Source organism: Malaclemys terrapin, chromosome 3 (genome assembly GCF_027887155.1).
Source record: "Malaclemys terrapin pileata isolate rMalTer1 chromosome 3, rMalTer1.hap1, whole genome shotgun sequence".
Classification (NCBI taxonomy): Eukaryota; Metazoa; Chordata; order Testudines; family Emydidae; genus Malaclemys; species Malaclemys terrapin.
This window is the reverse complement of record NC_071507.1, coordinates 125,818,497-125,835,618: the sequence shown is the minus strand read 5'-3', so window position 1 is coordinate 125,835,618 and position 17,122 is coordinate 125,818,497. Positions and strand designations below refer to the sequence as shown.

The following is a 17,122-nucleotide window of genomic DNA, read 5'->3' as shown; positions in this document are numbered from 1 at the left end:
GAATATGGCGTGCAACGTCACAGTATGTATTTAGAAATTCTACATAGTATTCCCTGCATTTGCTATAGAGAGGTGCAAAAAACAACTCCATCTCAAGTCTTCTTTCTCATGATTTCATTCTTTCTGGTTCCATGCTTGGGGTCTATTGTTCATGCTAATATCCCAACTCAATTTAAAAACATAGTTCACCCAAATCTAATGTAGGCCTTTATTCCTACAAATTAATTTAGCGGTGATCTGTTATGTCCTCAGAAGTGATTTGGTCATAAATAAATAATAAATAATAATAATAATAATAAACAAAAATAAGAATTTGCCACAGTAATTACATAAATTATGTATTACTATATATACACTCAAAAATACAGAAACAAGCATTAGAGGGCCACTGGCAACTTAAAAGAACAAACACATCATTTTCACCCTTACTTATATTATTAATAACAACTTAGAAATCTCAAAGTGAAATCTTGTAAAACTGGAGAATTACAAATCAAATGTGAAAAACAACTTGTTTTCAAACGCTAATTCCTATGCAGATGAAGGTAGTTTGTTGAAGTGCAAAAACCAACTCCACCCCCCCGGGCACTAGCAGGGATTTAGGGGAACAGGACCCTCGCTGTACCCCAAGCTGGCTGGCCAAACACCCTTATCACTGGGCATATTGACAGTCCAACAGCATAGCACCGAAAGATTCATATTCTGGCCTTCTGTGGATATACGGGGGGTAGGAGACTCCCTGAGTGAAATCATGGCCCAATTAAAGTCGATGCTCTAGCTCAGTCCTCTAGCACATCCACAGCCAGAATATAACCCTTAGTATTCAAATATTTTTACTTCATAATACCCAAAGCAATTGCTCTTCATTTCATTTTAAATGCTTAATGGATGTGGGGAGGAAGAGAATTTTGTGAGATAACAGCATTTTATTTTCTACTTCATTTTCCTTTTCCCTCAAAAAAGTCTGATATAGTAGAAACACGGTGGGTGAGGTAACATCTTTTATTTGACCCAATTTCTGTTGGAGAGAGAGAGAGAGAAGCTTTTGAACTTACAGTGAGCTCTTCTTCAGGTCAGATATTACCTCGCTCACCTTGTGTGTCCATGGGACTGACACAGCTACAACAACAGATTATATAGTAGAAGTCATTCTCCTTCCCTCAAAAGTCTAGAAGTGTTCGGTTCAGAACTGAATGTCACTCCTTCACTTAAGGGTTGATGAAGAAAGCCACAAGTACTACAGGTAATTTTTTCAGACATACCAGTCACTTAGGGCCTAAGTCTTATTGAAAGTCAATAGGCTCCTAAAACATATATGTGTTTTTGAAAATTTTATCCTTCCTCCATATCTGAGGCTGAAAGGAGAGGTTACTTATTTATACAGTAAGATAAAGGAGGGATTACTTACCTGTAGAGGAACTGTCCCACCACAGTATGTGCATGCACCTGTGCACTCTGTACTGGAGACTGTAAACCAGTGTCAGCAAGTCCATGCCTATGCAGAGAAGCTTCTTGTAAAGCTTCAGGTAAAACACTGTCACAGTGTTGTCTGTGAGAACAAATAGGCTTTTCCCCTGACAGGAGATAGGAAGGCCTCACAGGCTAGGAAGACGACCCTTAGTTCTCTGATGTCTTTATGTAGATAGAGATCCCTTGAGGACCACAAACCCTAAGCAGGGCCGGCTCCAGGGTTTTGGCTGCCCCAAGCAGCCAAACAAACAAACAAAAGCTGCAATCACGATCTGCGGCGGCAATTCGGCGGGAGGTCCTTCGCTCTGAGCAGGAGTGAGGGACCGTCCGCCGAATTGCCGCCGAACAGCTGGACATGCCGCCCCTCTCCGAAGTGGCTGCCCCAAGCACCTGCTTGGTAAGCTGGTGCCTGGAGCCGGCCCTGACCCTAAGTTTGGAGGGGACTCAGATGAACACCCTTCCCTCCATCCCAAGGCAGATGAGTTCATCACCAAGGTCAGGAAAGATTGAGGGCAGACAAAAGGAATGCCCATACAAACATTAACTGAGTCTGTCCATCAATCTAGAGAAATCAATACTCAAGATGGCACATTGAAGACAATGTTCAGATGGTGACAGCTCAGCTAATAAGCAGTCTGGAATATCTATATGCATGAGGCCATATGCCCCAAAAGCCTCCTACAATTTCAAGCTGTTGTGTTTGGGTGAGCCTTGAGATCTGCAACAAGAGATCAAATTTTCTGGAACCTCAAGTTTGGAAGGAAAGCTCTGGCTTGAGTAGAGTCCAATACTACTTCTATAAATCCTATCCTCTGAACTGGATAAAGGGTAGATTTGTCTGAGTTAACATAAGAACAGCCATACTGGGTCAGACCAAAGGTCCATCCAGCCCAGTATCCTGTCTACTGACAGTGGCCAATGCTAGGTGCCCCAGAGGGAGTGAACCTAACAGGTAATGATCAAGTGATCTCTCTCCTGCCATCCATCTCCACCCTCTGACAAACAGAGGCTAGGGACACCATTCCTTACCCATCCTAGCTAATAGCCATTAACGGACTTAACCTCCATGAATTTATCTAGTTCTCTTTTAAACCCTGTTATAGTCCTAGCCTTCACAACCTCCTCAGGCAAGGAGTTCCACAGGTTGACTGTGTGCTGTGTGAAGAAGAACTTCCTTTTATTTGTTTTAAACCTGCTGCCCATTAATTTCATTTGGTGGCCCCTAGTTCTTATATTATGGGAACAAGTAAATAACTTTTCCTTATTCACTTTCTCCACACCACTCATGATTTTATATACCTCTATCATATCTCCCCTTAGTCTCCTCTTTTCCAAGCTGAAAAGTCCTAGCCTCTTTAATCTCTCCTCATATGGCATCCATTCCAAACCCATAATCATTTTAATTGCCCTTTTCTGAACTTTTTCTAATGCCAGTATATCTTTTTTTGAGATGAGGAGACCACATCTGTATGCAGTATTCATATATAAGGGCAATAAGATATTCTTCGTCTTATTCTCTATCCCTTTTTGAATGATTCCTAACATCCTGTTTGCTTTTTTGACTGCCGCTGCACACTGCGTGGATGACTTCAGAGAACTATCCACGATGACTCCAAGATCTCTTTCCTGATTAGTTGTAGCTAAATTAGTCCCCATCATATTGTATATATAGTTGGGGTTATTTTTTCCAATGTGCATTATTTTACATTTATCCACATTACATTTCATTTGCCATTTTGTTGCCCAATCACTTAGTTTTGTGAGATCTTTTTGAAGTTCTTCACAGTCTGCTTTGGTCTTAACTATCTTGAGCAGTTTAGTATCATCTGCAAACTTTGCCACCTCACTGGTTACCCCTTTCTCCAGATAATTTATGAATAAGTTGAATAGGATTGGTCCTAGGACTGACCCTTGGGGAACACTACTAGTTACCCCTCTCCATTCTGAAAATTTACCATTTATTCCTACCTTTTGTTCCCTGTCTTTTAACCAGTTCTCAATCCATGAAAGGATCTTCCCTCTTATCCCATGACAACTTAATTTACGTGAGAGCCTTTGGTGAGGGACCTTGTCAAAGGCTTTCTGGAAATCTAAGTACACTATATCCACTGGATCCCCCTTGTCCACATGTTTGTTGAACCCTTCAAAGAACTCTAATAGATTAGTAAGACATGATTTCCCGTTACAGAAACCATGTTGACTTTTGCCCAACAATTGATGTTCTTTTACGTGTCTGACAGTTTTATTCTTTACTATTGCTTCAACTAATTTGCCCGGTAGCGACGTTAGACTTACCGGTCTGTAATTGCCGGGATCACCTCTAGAGTCCTTTTTAAATATTGGCATTACATTAGCTATCTTCCAGTCGTTGGGCACGGAGGCCGATTTAAAGGACAGGTTACAAACCATAGTTAATAATTCCACAATTTCAGAGTTGAGTTCTTTCAGAACTCTTGGATGAATGCGATCTGGTCCCAGTGATTTGTTACTGTTAAGTTTATCAGTTAATTGCAAAACATCCTCTAGTGACACTTCAATCTGTGACAATTCCTCAGATTTGTCACCTACAAAGGATGGCTCAGGTTTGGGAATCTCCCCAACATCCTCAGCCGTGAAGACTGAAGCAAAGAATTCATTTATTTCTCCACAATGACTTTATCATCTTTAAGTCCTCCTTTTGTATCTCGATTGTCCAGGGGCCCCACTAGTTGTTTAGCAGGTTTCCTGCTTCTGATGTACTTAAAAAAACATTTTGTTATTACTTTGAGTTTTTGGCTAGCTGTTCTTCAAACTCCTTTTGATCAGTAGACCTAGATCTTTGAAAGTTGATTGGATGAGATGTATTCTGGAGACTACCTAAGCTCTGGACTGGCCTTTGATCAACCAGTCATCCAGGTAAGGGTAGATTTGTATTCCCAGTCTTCTCAGGAAAGTAGCTATCATTGACATATGTTTTGTGAAAACCCAAGAGTGCTGACAGGACAAAAGGCAGTATGGTGAACTGGCAATGAGAGTGCTTCACCATGAACCTGAAATACTTTCTGTGACTTTGATAAATTAGTCACATGAAAGTAGGTGTCTTTTAAATTGAGGGCGGAACACCAATCTCCAGGATAGAGTGAGGGAGTAATGGAAGCCAGGGTGACCAGACGAAACTTTATCTCTTTTAGATATCTGTTGAGTAGTGCACGTCTAAAATTGGTCTGAGACTTCCCTATGCTTTTGGGATCAGGAAATAGTGGGAATAGAACCCCTTCCCTCTGAGACACTGCAGAACCTCCTCTTTGGCTCCTACCCAAAGGAGAGAGACTGAACACCTCCTGGAGGAAAAGCTCCTCATGAAGATGGCCCCTAAAGAGGGATGGGGATGGAGGCATAGACACAGATTGGAGGGTATATCTCACGTCCACAGTGCTTAATGCCCAACGGTCCAAGGGAATTCCTGACCAAGCACTGAAGAAATGGGAAAGGTGGCTTGTGAATATGGGGAAGATGGAAACTGGCATCCTGGAAACTGGTATAGTGTCCTCTAGTGCCCTATCAAAATGCCTGTTTAGCACCCTGTGGGTGTCTAGATGGAACTGGCATTGATGCAGAGGCAAAAGGAGGTGGTCTGTGTCTATAACCCTTACTCTTCTTTCTCTGCAAGTCCTGATGAGGAGCAGGGGCAGAGTAATGGTAGGTCTGCTGTGGGCAGAAATATTTTCTGGACAGGGCCAGAATATAGTATCATCGGGGGAGTGGGAGTGGTGAAATAGCCCCTTCAGAGACTGCCTGATAGGAGTAGGAAGAGGTCAGCACCGGCTGAGGCTCCTCCTCCTCCATTAGCTGTCCAGTAGAGTCCTCCCGAACTGCCTCTTGCTGCTCTGTACTGGGCCTGGTACCAGGCTCAAGAACAGGCAGTGCCTGGCGAGTAGACTACCCATGCCTCTCCAAAAACACAAAACAGGAACACCTCATGTACAACCCAGAAATGTAGGGGAAACCCCATGGGTTCAAAAAGACCAGGACACCAGTGGGCCCCAGTAACCCTCTAGCCACATACTTGATGGTACTCCTGCTGGAGGGTCCCTAGTGCCTTGGAGAGTAGCAAGACCGGCTCTGAGGCTGGGAAACATAGGAGCCAATCTACAATTCAGAAGAGGATGAATCTCCCACTGTTGACCAAGGGGGAGCTGACAGTGCCAGATGCAGATGCCAGCAGGGGAGGAGAAAAAATGGGTCAATAAGAACAGGGAGATAACTGTTGTAAGGTATAACAAAAAAGGGAAAGAAACAAAATGTTGGCGGGATGAAATAAGAAAAGGAGAGATGGAATGGGAATAAATGATAACAGAAACTCTACTAGCTACTACAAAATTCAAAACAAGGGAAAAACACTAATTAGAATCGGACACTGCTGATTGCTCCATCTCAGGCCAAGGGCGGTTGACAAGGAACTGAGGGCGGTTTACCTGCACAACACTAGATAGCCGAGAGGCAAGGCATGAGTCAGAAAGACAGAGCACTTGCAAGCTGAATGGACACTGTTACTTAAAATCTCTGATCATAGGTGCAGGGACACAGACACACCTACAGTAAAACACCCATAGGAACACTACTCAAAGAAGAACCACTGTTTTTATACAATTCTTTTCACTCCCCTCAACTTTACGGGCCATTTGCAGAGCAATATAAGACCTGTTCAACTGTTCAAACTCTACTAATCTGAGTGTGGTAAAATGAATTAAAATAGTTATCTATAGTATTTGGACTTGCAAAAAGATATACTCTAGATAACTTAGAAGGATGAAATTTGATCGTAGCTTAATATTTTTTAGTTTCTTCATGCTCCCTAGTCCTCTTCTCATTTTTGTCTCAAGACTTAAAATGAGTTGTTTTTAAATGAAGGGACAAAAATCACAATTTTCAGGAAGGGAATTTTGAACTTTACCAAGATTAACAGTACCCTTTAATTACATTTAAAAAGTGCTTAGGTACTACTTGGCTCTGGCTATTCCATTATTACCTTGCATTCTTGGAAAGAAACAAAACAGGGGGAAAGGAATGAAAATTCATGACCAAACCACATACACTTTTGCTGTCAGCCTAATCAAAATATTATTTAAAATAGTGTACTTTACAGTAGGAACACAATGAAAAAAATGGAAAAAGAATGCACATAGTTCTCTATACTATAACAGGGAAAAGACTACAAATCTTACCTTTCAGTTTAGGTTCCTCTTTGGAATCAACGGATTGCATCTGAGCAGTTTGTTCTGTTTCAAGTGGAGAGTGCTCTTCCACTTCCTCGTATTCTGTGGGTACAAATATAACCATTAATAATTTTGATATCCCTTGGAGATACTCAGAGGGAAGACACTAAAGAAGTTTAAAGTTTTTGTGGCATGGTACAAAGATTCTAGCGGATCACCAACAAGCAGGGAGTTAATTCCCAGCTTAGAGATCATACAGCTGTGTAGGATAGAGTAACAGAGTAGGACTGAGGACTGATGAGCCAATTAGGTACTCAGAAGGAACAATGAAAATACTATAAAAATCAGCTGCTTAGTAAGCAGGAAGAGGCAGACCCTCACACTCGGGCTACATCTACATTATGAGCTAAGAATTTTATTCCCCTGCTTATGTATGCACATTTGTGCTAGCGCAAGTATAAATAGTATTGTAGCCGTAGTAATATGGATAGCAGCAATGGAGGCACGGCTTAGCTGCGCCGAGTACATACCCACCGGTTTCAGGTGGATTTGTACTTGTCATGGCTAAGCCATGCCTCCATTGTCACTGCTCATGCCCATGTTACTGTGACTACACTATTATTTATCAGGGCCGGCCCACAATATTTTGGCACCTGAGGCGGAGAGCTCAAATGACGCCCCCATGCTCCCTCGCTTGGGCCAAAACTTTGAAAGGTCTCAATTCTGCCTTCTTCCTGTTCTACTCATGGTACTGCTCTGCTACCTACCTCAATAAAGGAGAACTAACAACTTAAAATGTCTTGTTCAAAAATTTTAAGTAACACTTAACTTTCAAATGCCTGAACAGCAAATGTAACTTTTCTTTTCTGCATAATAAACACTGGAATTTTTATCTGTTTCAATAATCAAAGTGGTGCTTTCCGTGCCTTCTTGGTTGCAAAGATTTGAACTGCTTCCTGAAGGTCCACAGTCTGGGCCAGCTCATGTTCTATTGAGACCGATGCAAGGCCGACTAGCCTCTCCTGTGTCATTGTGGAGCGTAGATGTGTTTTTATTAACTTCAGCTTGGAGAAGCTGTGTTCTCCACTGGCAACTGTTACAGGAAGTGTTGGAAGTATGCACAGAGCAACAAAAGCATTTGGAAAGAGGGTGGCCTGATGAGTTTATAGAAATTGTAATTACTGAAGTACACATTTATTCACAAGAGACACCAAAAGAGCATCACAGAGTGCTAGACTCTTTTCTTGACAACATTTAAGTTTGCATTTTTACATGATGGCTTTTATAAAAAATAAGCAGTGCACATACAATTAATTTTTTCCTATAAAAACATCACATGGGAGTAGGGTTGTAGTCAATGTGCCTGAGACACATAAAAGTGAAATAAAACAGATGTCAGGCTGAGAGCAGCATGACTGAAGTGTTTTGATGAGTCAGTATTTGATTATGGAAATCAAATGTAACCATGGGGAAAAACAATTTTCTCTAAATAAGGGCTTATCATGTGTTTACAGCAGAAGTGTATTGACATGATTACTTCTCTCATGAATAGTTGTTTTGATGTTCTCAATTATTTAAATGTAACTCATATGATCACAACCAAGACTTACTTTTTTGTTTCAGATGCAGATATTACAGAGACTAGAAATCCTTTATATTTAACATTTTAGAAATGCTTCATTGTTGGTGAAAAACATCTGTTCTATAAAATCTTTATAAAACGGTCTGGTGGGATGTTTTTTTAAATCAGTGTGGATTTTTTACAGTGCGAGAAGGCTGGCAGATTTTTTGTTTTAAGAGTGAGAATCAGAGAGTAAGTGAAATGTTAGCTAATCAAACAATGAAGAAAATATTTGAATCCCAGATATCTGATTGACACTAATGCTATCTTCATAAATTAACACTTGTTACCTGTTATGATAACAAAATAAATGCCAGATCGCATAATAAAAGACTGTATTATGATGGACACTCATACAATCATAGAAATATAGGGCTGGTAGGGACCTCCAGGGGTAATCTAGTCCAGCCCCCTGCACTGAAGCAGGACCAAGTATACCTAGACCATCCCTGACAGGTGTTTGTCTAACCTGTTCTTAAAAACCTCCAACAACGGGGACTCTACAGTCTCCCTTGGAAGCCTATTTCAGTACTTAACTAACCTTATAGTTAGAAGCTTTTTCCTAATATCTAACCTAGATCTCCCTTGCTGTAGATTAAGCCTGTTACTTCTTGTCCTACCTTCAGTGGACATGGAGAACAATTGATCAGCAAACTCTGTATAACAGCCCTTAACATATCTGAAGACTTACGTCATCCATTGCTCTTCTTTTCTTGAGACTAAACACGTCCAGTTTTTTAACCTTTCCTCATAGGTAAGGTTTTCTAAACCTTTCATCATTTTTGTTGCTTTCCTCTTAACTGTCTCCAATTTATCTGCATGTTGCCTAAAGTATGGCACCCCAAACTTGACACAATACTTCAGCTGAGGCCTCACCAGTGCCAAGTAGAGTGAAGCAATTGCATCCCTTATCTTACATATGACATTCCTGTTAATAAATCCTGGAACAATATTAGCCTTTTTTCGCTACTACATCACATTCTTGGGTCATACTCAATTTGTGATCCACTATAAACCCCAGATCTTTTTCAGCAGCACTACTGTCTGGCCAGTTATGCCCCATTGTATAGTTGTGCATTTGATTTTTCCTTCCTAAATGTAGTACTTTGCATTTGTCTTTACTGAATTTCAATTTGTAGATTTCAAGCAATTCTCCAATTTTTCAAGTTTGTTTTGAATTCTAATCCTGTGCTCCCAGCAGCTTACAACCTCTTTCAGTTTGGCATCATCTGCAAATTTTACAAGCATACTCTTCACTCCGTAATCTAAGTCATTAATGAAAATGTTGAATAGTGCCGGGCCAGGACAGACCCTTGTGGGACGCCACTAGATATGCCCTCCTAGTTTGACAGCAATCCATTGATAACTACTTTTAGAGTATAGTCTTTTGACCAGTTATGCACCCCCCCATTTAGTAATTTAATCTAGACCATGTTGCCTTAGTTTGCTTATCAGAATGATACATGCAACTATGTCAAAAGCCTTACTAAAATCAAGATAATCTTAATCTTCTTTATAACTGCTCCAGGCTGAGTTTCCAAGAAACTGCCAAACCCTAACTGGTTTTGAGCTTGGCCTATTAACCGTTGCCTAACCAGCCTGGAGTGCTTTGGCTTTCAAGCATGAAAAGATTTAAACAAACATAGTTTACTTTAAATTTATTTTTTGAATTCACAGACAATTTTTTCACAGACAAACTTTTCACTCAGCTCCACCCAGGATGAAGGCCCCATGTTCTGTGCTGCAAGATAGAAATCAATAACATGGCACTATGTTGTGGCAAACTAGTGGCAATGGAGTTGTAGCATACATGGAGTCCTACCCATAATGCCTCTTGTCAGTTGTACTGTGTTACATGTGATGGAAGCTTCCTTTTCTGACCTCCAGGACCATCAATTCATGCCATGAAGCATGAGGTTTTCTTAAAACTTATTTCTGAATGCATAACTTCAAATATTGGTGACTAAAACGATCTTGTTTTATTTAAGAAAAACATTTACACAATTTGACTCAGCAGATGCTGCCTGAGAGGGAATGTCATGAACAGTTTAAATGTAATTAAAAGAATGCTTGTATTTAATTAAACAAGTTAATTTGTTTTATATTTCAGTATTCTTCTGAACACAGTAGCACAGATGGACTGCCTACTTTATCACTTAATGTGATTAAAAAAAAAAGATAAAGAATGCATGATTTCAAAACAATAGTTACTTTATTTCGAAGGGGGGAGGGTGGTTGGCTTACAGGGAATTAAAATCAACAAAAGGGGCAGGTTTGCATCAAGGAGAAACACACACAACTGTCATACCGAAGCCTGGCCAGTCATGAAACTGGTTTTCAAAGCCTCTCTGATGCGCCACACACCTTGCTGTGCTCTTCTAATCATCCTGGTGTCTGGCTGTTCAAAATCGGACGCCAGGCCCTTTGCCTCAACCTCCGACCCCGCCATAAACGTCACCCCCTTACTCCCACAGATATTATGGAGCACACAGCAAGCAGCAATAACAATGGGAATGTTTGTTGCGCTGAGGTCTGACCAACAGCGTCAGCGAGCCTTTAAACGTCCAAAGGCACATTCTACCACCATTCTGCACTCGTTCAGCCTATAGTTGAACTGCTCCTTACTACTGTCCAGTCTTCATGAGCCATGGGAGCAAGGGGTAGGCTGGGGTAGGTGCGACCGTGCAGTGCTGCCAGCTGGGAGAGTAGCCTGAGGCAGAAGCCTCCAGCTCGCATGGTATTCCAGGCAGGACTGAATCTCCATGAGATGAAACTTAAAGAAGAGAATGACATGGAGTCTCTGGCTCCCAATCAGTGCTCTAAGAGGAGGATGGCCATGTCTGTCCAGGAGCCCCTGATCAACCTCACTGAGGAGGATTCCAAGGAGTCCTCCCAGAGCAGCAGTACCACGTCTGCCAGCAGCACCCAGGAGGACCAGAACGGATCCCCCAAGCTCATCGCTGGGGAGCAGGAGAGCAGAGTTGCAGGGGAAGTGGTGGAGTCATAAACCATGCCCTGGAGGTTGCTAGGAGCCGGGCAGAGAAGACGTTCCCAGAACCCCCATCCAAGCTACATGTCCGACGAGGACGGGTACCAGTGTTACTGCACCGTCTGCTGCGAAGGCAAGGAGCTGCTGCTGTGTAGCAATACCAGCTGCTGCAGGTGCTTCTGTGTTGAATACTTGGAGGCCCTGGTAGGGCAAGGTACCTTGGCCAAGGCAAAAGAGCAAGAGCCCTGGAGCTGTTACATGTGTCAACCACAGAAGTGCTATGGGGTGTTACAGTGCCAACAGGACTGGAATGTACGGCTGCAAGACTTCTTCACCAGCAACAAAGGACAGGAATACGATGCACCTAAAATCTAAAAAGGCCCGCATATTTCCAAGAGTCATTACCCTTGATAACAGAACATCAATGAGTGCATTGGCTACTTGGATCACAGCAGCCCCCACAGTAGACTTGCCCACAACAGCAACAGTGACGGTGAGCTGAGCAGGCTCCATGCTTGCCGTGGTATGGCGTCTGCATGGGTAACCCAGGAAAAAGAGGCGTGAAACGATTGTCTGCCATTGCTTTCACGGAGGGAGGGGCAACTGATGACGTGTACCCAAAACTACCTGCGACAATATTTTTGCCCCATTAGGCATTGGGAGCTTAACCAAAAATTCCAATGGGCGGCGGAGACTGCGGGAACTGTGGGATAGCTACCCACAGTGCACTGCTCCATAAGTCAATGCTAGCCATGGTAGTGAGGACGCATTCCACCAACTTAATGCATTTAGTGGGGACATACGCAACTGACTATATAAAATAAATTTCTAAAAATCGACTTCTATAAAATCAACCTAATTTCGTAGTGTAGACATACCTTGACTCAATCTAGTACTATATTCTTCCTTCCCTGAATTTTGCAGTTAATTGAAAACATAAATATATTGTACTGTATATTAAACAGAAAAAATTGTAGATTAATAAAATCAGAAAATTCAAAGTTCTTCAAGTATTTATCCATATGGATCCCACTGTAGGTATTTTTGCCTTGTGCATGCAAGTCTGGAATCTTTTAGCTAGCTGTGTCTTTTGGGGCTGCCCATGAGCCCTATGTGTCTTCATGCCCCCTGTTATGGGGGGTCCACCTCACACAAGGCAGAGCAGGTTAAATTAGGGTAATTAACCTGATAGGCCGCACCTGGGGGAAGGCCTGCATATGAACATCAAATTGATGATGGAGCCCAGCTGAGAAAGAACAAGCAGGACTGATATAAAGCCATGAAGTTGGCAACAGAAGGGAACTGCAGTGGAAGTAGTCTGCAATCACTCCCTGGGAGAAGAGAGGTGTTTGGGGGCCTATGGAGTTAGAGAGTAAGTAGTCTGCAGTTACTCACTGGGAGGAGTGAGTTTGATCTGGTAAATCCAGAGAGAAGAGAGCTAGAAGATACAGGAAGGAGTCCAGGGAAGTAGGAGCGGGGTCATGGAGCCACTGTTGCTAGTCATGGGTCCCTGGACTGGAACCCAGAGTAGAGGGTGGGCCTGGGTTCCTCTACCAGCCACTTGGGAAGTGGCATAGCCTGGGCAGTGGAGCAGAAGACTGCCTCAGACAGTTGTCCAATAGGACTCTGCTACCCTGGAAGGGGAGAACTATAGTGACTTGGCCAACGGGCCAAGTCATGAAGAGAAAGTGGAGAGAGGGAGACAGCAGGGTGCATGAATGAGTGGCAGAAGAGGGAATCAGACCTGGAGGGAGTTAAGTCCCAGAGCAGCCAGAAGGAAGCACTCTTGCAGTGAGTGTACCCCTTTACACCCCTACAGAAAGGGCATAAAGGGTGGCGCAGCCAGGGCCAGCTCTAGGTTTTTTGCTGCCCCAAGCAAAAAACATTTTAGCTGCCTGCCCCCACCTGCACCCTCCTGCCGCCCTAGCCCTGGGTCACTGGTAACTTGCTCCCAGGGCGGGTCATTCAGCAGGAATTTTGGATGTGCACAGAACATAGACAGGATTGGTTCCCATATGGTTACAGAACTGCAGTAAAGTGGAACAATTTTCAGCTTGTGTGATTGGAGGATATCTGGATGCATATTATAAGACTGTCTGCATAAATGAGGAAAAGTTGAGGTGCCTTTATTATTCTTTTGTTCCATTCTTTGTTTCTATGGGGAATTTGCCAATGCAATATCACTGTCTTCCTTTTAAACAAATAAAACTAAAACTTAAAAAAAATAATAATAAAAAGCACTGGCTGTTGAAAATAGCAATTCCAGTCCTACTAACCACTGGGAAGCATTTCTTGCTCAATTTATTCTACTTTTCTACAGCAAGTTACAGTGGATCAGTATATTTGATTTGGGAGAAATGAAGTAACAGCTGCCCAAATTGAGCTTGAGCACTCCTGAATTTTGAGCGTGTTCAAATCTGGAAGGCAGGTGCTGGATTCCCTTTCTGAATATTAGCTAAATCTGGAAAAGAAAAGTCAATTTCTGCTTCCATGGCTCAGAAGTGTAAATCCTCCTACGTGCCTGGTACTGTATCTAAAGCTGCCCAGTCTAGTTGAGCCTCCCCTCCCTTACTTTTCATTTAAATTCTAGTGGGATCCATGAACCTGCCTTGCTAGGCTTCAGATAGAGAGGTGCAATGTCCATTTAGTCTACCCAATTCTTTCTTTGGGGGACAGCCCAGGGCTGGGGCGGCAGGAGGTGCAGGTGGGGGCCAGAGCTGGGGCAGCAGGGAGTGCAGGTGCAGGGGAGGGGGAGAAGAGTCCAGGGCTGGGGCGGCAAGAGATGCGGGTGGGTGGGAGAGTCCAGGGCTGGGGTGGCAGGAGATGCGGGTGGGTGGGAGAGTCCAGGGCTGGGGTGGCAGGAGATGCGGGTGGGGGGAGAGCCCAGGACTGGGGCAGCAGGGGGTGCAGGTGGGGGTCAGAGCTGGGGCGGCAGGAGATGCGAGTGGGGGGAGAGCCCAGGGCTGGGGCGGCAGGGGGTGCGGGTGGGGGCCCGAGCTGGGGCAGCAGGGGGTGTGGGCAGGGGAGAGTTCAAGGCTGGGGCAACACAGGGGTGCGGGGGGAGCCCAGGGCTGGGGGAGGCAGCAAAAAACCTAGAGCTGGCTCTGTTCCTACCATTTACAGCAAGCTGCAGCTTGAGGTTTCAGTTCCACACTCCTTCCCCCTCCCTTTCCTGTTAATTGTGGCAGAGGGAATGCTGGGAAATGTAGTTCTTTCCCTGCTCCAGGGCTGGCTCTATAGGCAGGGAGCTAACCAAGGAACTACAGCTCCCAGGGCTCCCTGTTGGTTCTCAGCTCCCATGCTGGATTCCTGCGCCCCTGCAAATTTGCCGCCCCAAGCACCTGCTTGCTTTGCTGGTGCCTAGAGCCGGCCCTGGGCACAGCCCCAGCTACCACTCAGTTCCTTTTATTGCCCATGACAGCATGACAGAGCTACACAGTGTCCATCTGCTTCCTTGTTGTATCTTAGGTCAGGTTAGGTCAGGGGTTTTATTTGTTTTTGTTTTTTTTTTAATTAGTTAAAATTGTATTTGGTGACTAGTGGGGAAAAATAAAAAAAAAATTTCTTTGATTTTCCCCTTGGTACTGGACTGCACATCATGGGCTTAGTCTTGATCTCTGGGTTTTAAAGATCTGCCTTATTTGCGAATCAGCTATGCCCATGCATGATGGACATGTTAGATGTCTCTTTTGTTTAGGGAAGTCGCATACTGTGGAAAAGCATTCAAATTTCAAATCTTTCCCTAAGAGAGCTCTCAATGCCCATTTAAAGGTATTTCTTATGGAAAAATCAATGAAAAGTGTATCCGACTCTGGAGTTCTTCCATGAAAACAATCTGCTGTATTGGAACTAGTATCTACCCATGTTCTGGCTACCAGAGAAGTTATGTTGGAACTTCGGAGCTGGTAGATCTTCTGGCTCTAAGAGACTTCATGCTTCTTAAAATCATGCTTAGCCTTCCCTTTTATCATCCTTGGGTCAGTCAGTGGCTCCTGCTGCTCAAGGCAGGCAAAAGAGTGCTTGATGCCAAACACTATCTCACCAGTTAAGAAGAAATCTAAGTCTCATCATTCTGATGTTTCCAAGCTGACTCCTTCTAAGAAAGATCAGCACCATATCTCTTTAGGAATTATGTAAATTTGCTATTCTGCTTCAGTACCAAGTTGATAATCCTCATTGACCAACACTGCTACTTCAGTACTGGGGATAATGGTACTATCTGTTACTGATTTGTCGGTACCATGTTCTATTGTGAAGGTCCCTTCATCTGAGATTTCTACACTGAATTTAGCTTGGTATCAACTGCACTGGTACCCACTCCTATTGCAACTCAGACTCTTTTTACAACTTCTATGGTCATAGTCATTTCCCCAGAACCAGTGCCTCCTCTCCTAGACACTTCTCCGATTTCTGTGGGCTCTGTCTGTTCCGAAACCAGAAATAAGGGTACAGATTATGAAAATCTTCCTGCAACCATCTTCTATGATACTGGCATTGGTGTCTCAGAGACTGGAGTCTGGACTTCCTCATTCTGTGGGAAAACCTCAGGAATCTGTACCACTAATGGAGAAGTTCTGCTCATCTGCATCTTCTTCATTTTATGGCAATAGAAATCCTTCTAGATTTTCTCTTCATTCTTTGTTTGGTTCCTGAAAGGAATTTACAAAGGAGCCCCTCTTGTTGTAGATCTTATGCTTTGGACAGGTCTCAAGTATCTTGGTTTCTACTTTTATGGCATCATAGGTCAGGGACTAAGGCTTGGGCAAACAAGTCTAGTGGTTAAAGACACAGATGGTTGGGCTGGAGAAGGTTAAGCCAGAGTTGGTAGTTAGGGACCAGAGCCAAGGGTCAAGGCTGAGTTGATAGCTAAGGCAATTTTGTATGACTCATATCATTTCAAACCTCTTCTCCCATCCAAAAAAATCAATAAAAGTGTTCCTGGGTTTGCTGGGGCACATGGCAATATGGACATAACATGACCCTGTATTCAAGGTTAAACCTCTGTCCTCTCATAAGGTTGGATGAGGTCAGTTTCAGTCAATCAGGCACAACTTGGACTTACTTATAGAAGATCCTCAGTATGTATTGTCATCTCTCTTTTAGTGGACAGACCCTCTGAATGTTTGCCAGTATATTTGCTTTCATCCTCCACCCCCTTCTGAGCCTCTGGTGTTGAATGCATCTGTGATGGGGCATCTGCCCCACACTAGCCCATAAAGGGTTAATAAAACCCTAGGGAGGCTGTGCAACAAGCAGCCAATTGGGAGGACCGATGGGAGACTGTGCAGGAGACAGCCAATTGGTGAGGGCTATGAGGAGCAGTCATTCAGGGCCGGGCAGGCCCATGTAAGAAGAGCTGCAGGGCAGAGTAGTTCAGTTACACCCTGAAGCTTGAGGAGGGAGGAGAACTGGTTGCATTACAGGTAGAGATCAGCTAGCAACTTGGACAGAGCAGTGCTGGGCAGGATCAGGGAGTGAGAGCGAGCTCCCGGCTGACTGTGGGCATGCTGAGGCCCTGAGACAAGGGCGGAGAAGGTGCTGGAGCTGCAGGAAAGTGGCCCAGGGAAGTAGACTGTGGGATTGGAGGGGATGCAGCACGTGGCTGCCATCTACAGAGTCCCTGGGCTGTGACCTGGAGTAGTGGGTTGGCCCGGATTGGCCCCCCTCCCATCCCCATTGGCCACTGAGGAAGTGCCTGGACAGTGGACTATGGTTCCCCCGGAAGGGGGGAGAACTGACTGTGGTCGTTGGGACAACTTGCATCCTGGAGTAGAAGTGACGGCAGCGAGAGGTCACCAGAGGAGGGTGCACGGGTGGACTAAGCTAATTCCCAGGACAGCCAGCAGG

At 43.9% G+C, this 17,122-nt stretch overlaps 1 protein-coding gene across 8 annotated transcripts in view; it reads right to left on the bottom strand.

Annotated features, from left to right (window-relative positions):
* AK9 (adenylate kinase 9) overlaps positions 1-17,122 on the bottom strand; it is a 156,015-nt gene that overhangs the window by 57,310 nt on the left and 81,583 nt on the right. For all 8 annotated transcript variants that reach the window (XM_054023169.1, XM_054023168.1, XM_054023172.1 and 5 more), the window contains exon 21: positions 6,675-6,767. In XM_054023169.1, coding sequence (XP_053879144.1) covers positions 6,675-6,767 — 93 coding nt within the window. The remainder of the gene's footprint in view (positions 1-6,674; positions 6,768-17,122) is intronic.